Source organism: Lotus japonicus, chromosome 4 (genome assembly GCF_012489685.1).
Source record: "Lotus japonicus ecotype B-129 chromosome 4, LjGifu_v1.2".
NCBI classification, from domain to species: Eukaryota; Viridiplantae; Streptophyta; class Magnoliopsida; order Fabales; family Fabaceae; genus Lotus; species Lotus japonicus.
The window spans coordinates 2,898,437-2,905,181 of record NC_080044.1 but is presented as its reverse complement, the minus strand read 5'-3'; the positions used below and the strand labels follow the sequence as shown (position 1 = coordinate 2,905,181).

At 37.3% G+C, this 6,745-nt stretch overlaps 1 protein-coding gene across 2 annotated transcripts; it reads left to right on the top strand.

The window, feature by feature from the left end:
* The first annotated feature begins 275 nt into the window (after window positions 1–275).
* Window positions 276–5,968, top strand: LOC130714349 (DNA replication licensing factor MCM3-like). Of its 2 annotated transcripts, none has more exons than XM_057564246.1 (17): window positions 276–423; window positions 533–642; window positions 719–927; window positions 1,511–1,641; window positions 1,720–1,958; window positions 2,040–2,276; window positions 2,421–2,575; window positions 2,657–2,865; window positions 2,975–3,140; window positions 3,222–3,424; window positions 3,819–3,878; window positions 3,964–4,053; window positions 4,541–4,713; window positions 4,900–4,971; window positions 5,075–5,213; window positions 5,339–5,432; window positions 5,594–5,968. In XM_057564246.1, exons 1-16 carry the CDS (start codon window positions 358–360, stop codon window positions 5,399–5,401), a joined length of 2,322 nt encoding a protein of 773 aa, XP_057420229.1. In that variant the 5' UTR covers window positions 276–357; the 3' UTR covers window positions 5,402–5,432; window positions 5,594–5,968. The 2 variants fall into 2 exon arrangements, with proteins under 2 accessions (XP_057420229.1, XP_057420228.1); XM_057564245.1 differs by having other exon boundaries at window positions 5,339–5,436.
* The last annotated feature ends 777 nt before the right edge of the window (window positions 5,969–6,745 follow it).

Sequence of the window (6,745 nt, the reverse complement as noted above, 5' to 3'; positions counted from 1 at the left end):
GCACGGGTAAAAAAAACACTAGTAGCACATAAATAGTTCAATACTTCAATTTATCTAAGGGGGGAGGTAAAATACAATTGGAACATGCTATTTTCCTTATAAAATGTGTAAAATTAACTAGTGATTAAAAATTCATTCACACCACATACGCTCATAGTTCATTAACAAAAATGCGTGAACCGGACCGGACCAGACCAGACCAGACCGCAAAAACATTTTCCCGCCACAACGCGTGGAAGAGGGTTCATTTCCGCGCCAAAATGAAAAACCCTAATCAGTTCTTAAAAGGAACCACTCACCCAATTCCTCTTTTTTCCTCGCAATCGAAGAAGAAGTTCACTCTCACTGTCATCACAAATGGATCTCAGCGAAGAAGTTAGGGCAGCTCACAAGCGAGAATTCGCCGATTTCCTCGATCAAGATGTACGCAATTTTCATTCATTCATTCATTCATTCATTCATTCGCATTTTGCTGGATTTGTAGTCATTGTTGTTGTTCAATTTGCAATGATTTTTGTTTGTGTTGAATTAGGTTGGACAAGGCATTTACATGAAGGAGATGAAATCCCTCATCAACCTCAAGCGTCGCCGCCTCATCGTCGACATCTCCGATCTCCACAACTTCCGCGACTTGGGAAACAGGTCATTTCATCACACCCACTAGTTTCCCTTTACAAAAATCAATTTTTTTTATTTTTTATTTTTTGTGGATTTTTAGGATTTTGAGGAATCCTAGTGAGTACATGCAATCCTTCTGCGATGCGGTCACGGATGCGGTTCGTGCTATTGATCCCAAGTTTTTGAAGGAAGGGGAACAGGTGCTTGTGGGATTTGAAGGTCCTTTTGTTTCTCGCCGAGTCACTCCCCGGGAACTTCTGTCTCAATTCATTGGTTCCATGGTCTGTGTTGAGGGCATTGTCACAAAATGTAAGACTGCCTTCTTCTTTATTTGATTAAATGATAGAATGCTGTAATTGCTGTTAGTTTTTCATGAATCCTAACATTACATTACTCTAGAACTAGCTTCTTTTCTGTCTTTCGATCTTTAGTCCATTTTGGGAATGATTTTGTTTTTCGTTTCAATTACTCTTACTTTGAAGTTATAAGGCAATGTGGGTCATTGGTTTACCTTATAATTGCTCTTAATGTTCAAGGGTTTAAGCTTTACCTCTGTTCTGTTGGTTAATGTTCTGAAATAGTATTTTTGCGTTATCAAATATTCAACTTCATAGTTATAAATGATTTAAGCATTTTATTTGATTGATAGGTTAATGCCATTTGTGCTAAAGATATATTCTTGATTGATCCTTGAGTGTCATGTTATGCAATATGATGGTCATTTTCTGGGGAAATGCATGCAATCTCTTTCCATTACAATGAGCAATTAGGTTTTATCTTATGCTATTTCTTTTTTCTCATTTTACTCTTGCTGTTCTGTTACATACAGTAAATTTATGAACCCCCAATTCTGCCTGAAGCATGCAGGAAAATAACCTGTTTTTGTTTATAGGTTCTCTTGTTAGGCCAAAGGTTGTTAAAAGTGTTCATTTCTGCCCCACCACGGGAAACTTCACCACTCGTGATTATCGAGATATTACATCCAATTTGGGCTTGCCAACAGGGTCTGTTTATCCTACAAGGGTAATCTCGAGATCCTTGATTTTTAACACCATTTACATTACCTGAGGATGATGTTTACTCACTAAATGATTGTTGTAGGATGAAAATGGCAACTTACTTGTCACTGAGTTTGGATTGTGCAAATATAAAGATCATCAAACCTTGTCCATGCAAGAAGTTCCTGAGAATTCTGCTCCTGGTCAGCTCCCAAGAACAGTGGATATCATAGTGGAGGATGACCTTGTTGATTCTTGCAAGCCAGGAGATCGTGTGGCAATTGTGGGGATATATAAGGCTCTTCCAGGAAAAAGCCAAGGCAGTGTGAATGGTGTATTTAGGTAGCTCCTGAAAATACACTAATATAATTCCTTTACTCCTGCTTTCCTGAACTGAAACCTGATTGATTGATTTGTACGCAGGACTGTGCTCATAGCGAACAATGTTTCTCTTCTCAACAAAGAGGCTAATGCTCCATTTTTTAGTACTACCGACCTCAGTGACATAAAAAAGTTAGCTAAAAGAAATGATATATTTGACCTGCTTGGTAATTCAATTGCACCTTCTATATACGGACATACTTGGATAAAGAAAGCAGTGATTTTGTTGATGCTTAGTGGAGTGGAGAAGAACTTAAAGAATGGCACTCACTTGCGAGGGTTAGTGGTTTCATTTTTTTTTTCATTTTCTACCGATGGGTGATGGTTGGTTTAATTGAAGTTCAACCTCCACATATTTATACTTTTCTCTGAACACTGTTTTGAAGTGAAGCTTGTAATGCTGATCTGTTCTTGTTCTTTTAGTGACATTAACATGATGATGGTCGGTGATCCCTCTGTTGCCAAGTCTCAACTCTTGCGAGCAATTATGAATATTGCTCCCCTGGCCATATCAACAACAGGCCGGGGTTCTTCTGGGGTTGGTTTGACAGCAGCAGTTACTTCTGATCAAGAAACTGGTAAATCATTCTTCATGAACTATCCATAATTCTCTTGAAACATTTGTCTTCTAAAGAAAAATTGTAATTTCTTTCTGCCAGGGGAAAGAAGACTAGAAGCTGGGGCAATGGTTCTTGCTGACAGAGGTGTTGTCTGCATTGATGAGTTTGACAAGATGAATGATCAAGATCGTGTTGCAATACACGAAGTTATGGAACAGCAGACTGTGACAATTGCGAAAGCAGGGATCCATGCATCGCTTAATGCTCGATGCAGTGTGGTGGCTGCTGCGAATCCCATATATGGAACTGTAAGTGGAATGCAGTGAGTTTATTTCTGTGCATTTTAAACTTCAGAAGTTACTAATATCCTGTTGTATCTTAATACTTTTTTTAATTTGACCTTGTGTGATTTTATAGTATGATCGTTCGTTGACCCCAACTAAAAATATTGGACTACCAGACTCCTTGCTTTCTCGATTTGATCTACTTTTTATTGTGTTGGATCAAATGGATCCTGATATTGATCGTCGAATATCAGAGCATGTCCTGCGTATGCATCGATTTCTTTCGCCCATGGATGGAGGTAGTTGAGCAGTTTTCAAAAAAATGCTAGAAGCATGCTTATACTGAGATTCTTTTATTGAAATTACCTTTACCAATGCAGGTGGGGCAGCACTAGATGGGAGCTCAGGATATGGAAGACAAGATGAAGCTGATGCAGAATCATCTATCTTTGTCCAATATAACAGAATGTTACATGGGAAGAAAACTGTAAAAGGAAACAAACGTGATACACTCACTATAAAGTTTCTTAAAAAGTATATCCATTATGCTAAGCATAGGGTTCAACCTGATTTGACTGATGAGGTGAGGACATTTTCTGTTACTAATAACAATGCCGTTTTTTCTTGATTTATGACAAAGGAATTCTAGCAACACATCTCCAACGCTTTTCATGTGATTTACTCATTTTTGAAAAGTCAAAACATTTTTAAAAAAGTGAGACAAATGTGGTGACTTTTAAAAAAACAAACTAATCAAATGAAGTGTGTTGGCAAGTTTGTAGCACTCCTTTTATGACGAATTCCCGTTAATATTTTGCAATTGATCCATTTTAATCAATTTTTTGTCTGCTGTATGTAACTTGCATTTACCAAATGGTTCTTATGAAATCTTATTATTTCGGTGGTTGTTATGCTTCTGTTCCAATCCCTTAAATTAACTTGTGACTAGCACTAATACCAACTAAGTTTGTCCACAGGCATCTGACCAGATAGCCACAGCATATGCTGAGCTCAGAAATTCAAATTCAAATGCTAAGGTTAGCTTTGGGAATTGCAGTTGGCTTAAATCATATCAACAGTTTTTTATTGATATATTCTGTATTTTGCTGGTTTTATACTCAGACTGGAGGAACGCTTCCTATAACTGCGAGAACTTTAGAAACCATTATACGTCTCTCAACTGCTCATGCCAAATTGAGGTTGAGCATGCAGGTACTGGACTTGGCCCCACCTTTCAGATATGTATACTTATTATATTTATTAGATACAAGTCTATTTTGATACCGTGTCCAAACTCCAGAGGGCATTTCAAATTTACTTCTTTGTCGTTTCCATATTTAGTTCTGGGGATCAACATTTTGCTGCTCAGAAGTAGTACTGTCACTTTGTTGTTTGAGTGGTCAATGTTAGGACTTGATAAAATAACGATTGCTCGCCACGAAATAGCTAAATTTACTTTAAAGCAAATGTTTGAATCACTTCCAAAACTAATGCTTCTAAAATAAATTTTACATAGTATGTAATATATACTTTGGTCAAATATGATCTTCGCATCCTCATTAACTATATATTTATTTTTTTCTCATTGCAATTGTTATTCTGCTTGTGAGTTACAACTAAGCGGTACTTCATCAGCTTGTGTGTTTTCATATTGATTGTTCAGTACGCTTTCTGATTGAGTTTCTGCCTGTCTTGCCAGGTTACAAAGACTGATGTTGACGCTGCTTTGAAGGTTCTTAATTTTGCGATATATCACAAAGAACTGACAGAAATGGAGGACCGTGAGCAAGAGAGGGAGAGAGAATTGGAGAGGAAGCGTGTTGCTGATGGTGATAATGCTGGTCCTGAGCGTGATCCTAAACGTACACGAGGGTGAGTAGTAGTTTAAACTCTTTTGGTGTAGCTAGACATATTTCCATATTATATCCAGAGAAGGTTAATAGGCATCCTTCTACAATAGAAAGCATGATGGTACCACTTAATATTGAAGTTTTTATGTTTCTCAGAAACTTATTTAACCATGAATGAACTTTCAAAACCTCTTGTTTTTTTTACCAGGTCAACATCAGATGCCATGGAAGTGGACGATGATTCAGCAGCCCCATCTGCTGTCAGTCTCACTCCTGAAAGGTCCTTCATCTGTCAATCTCAAACCTCCTACAACTTTGCTTTCTTAAATTGAAATCTCTGATCTACACGATTCTGATGTAAAATACTTTCCATTGGCATGCAGAATCGAAGCATTTAACTCTCTATTTGGTCAGCATATGCGTGCCAACCGCTTGGACCAAATATCTATTGCAGACATTGAGGATGTTATCAAAGGATCTGATTCCATATACAGCTCAGAGGATATATTAGTCCTATTAGAGGTACTATCTTTTGAGCTGTTCTCCGTTTCTCTCTTTAGCTTTGTCTTTATCGTGATGTATATGTCGTTCCATGCTCCTATCATGAGCTCTGATAACAGTGGCTTTTGTCTTTTCTGTAATTTCAGAAGTTGCAAGAGGACAATAGAGTGATGATAGTTGCTGGAATGGTGCATATGATATCAGGTTGATCAGTGCACAATCTCGTGAATGATGATTCAGGCAGGTATGTGATTTTACAAATTGACTGTTTTATTCCTCGTTGTTGAGATGTATGTACAAAGTTGTAGCGAATGATGAGGGCATGCGTTTTAATTTTAGTGCAAGATTCCCAAGTTTGCACTTGTCTAACTGTTCATTTAAACTAACTAAATGAATTTCAGGGAACAGAATTTGCTACCGTGTAGTATGCAGCTTACATTGGTGGGAGACTTAGAGAAGGATTTTCAATGTTCAGAGTTTATATCTATTTACTTGCTGGCTGGGAGCTTTCTGCTAATACTGCAAACAATGAGATAGATAATCTATGTGATTGTGTTGGACATAGTCATTACTGAGTTTTTGGGGGGCCTCTTTGAAAGTTCTTAGTTCTGTCCATAATTTGACTCCACGTCTCCACCTATATCTTGATGTATTTCAGTGCTGCAAACCTTCGTTATTTAATTTGTTTTGGGGCAGATTTCTTGAGCGTGCGTTTGCTAGGATATAATTTGTAAGTTTTTCAGAAATTTTAGTTTAGAAATCTTAGATTGCTGCTATGAATTTCTTAAAAGATATTTCCTGGAAACTAAGGGGCTGTCTGACATGTTTTGATAACTTTCCTTGCGAAACCTTCTCAAAGTGGTGGGAATCTAACCTTCCCTTAATTTTAGAGAATATTATGTAATAATCTTAGAGATATCTTAAGTTTATCATACAAATTTAACATGTTCCTATAAATCATAATTCCACCGAACATGAAATCATGAATTCCAAGAATGAAGAAAACCCTCGTCAAGATACATTGTCAAAGGAAAGTTCCATTAATGCACAACAGTGCGATTACAGAGGATTAAACATAAGCAAATCCTCTAATATAGCTAAACTGTAATGCTACATCATACACCGTGCAAACCAAAATACACCTTTTTATGTTCAATCTTTCTAAAGTTCCGAAGTGAAATATAAAATAAATAAAAAAAACAAGAATAATTTCTGAAGTGTGTAAACTATATTCTATGGGTGTGAAAAATAATGATTTTAGTTTTTAGGGTTTTGATTCATTCACACTCATTTCTCTTCAATCTCATTTCCACTCATTTTCTCTTTATATCTCTTTTATTTTCACATCACACTAACGCTCCCGCCCCACATCTGTGAGTCAGAAGCTTTCTTGTGGTTGGAATCGGTTGGGTCCTGAGAGGACGTGGTTTACCCTGTGGGGGATGACAACTAGTGGCGTTGTGAGGGACGCTCATGGCTCTTCGGGTTTGCTTCTTAGTTGGGTGATGAGATGCCCTCCTTGCTGAGATAATGGTCATAAAACAAGACATGTC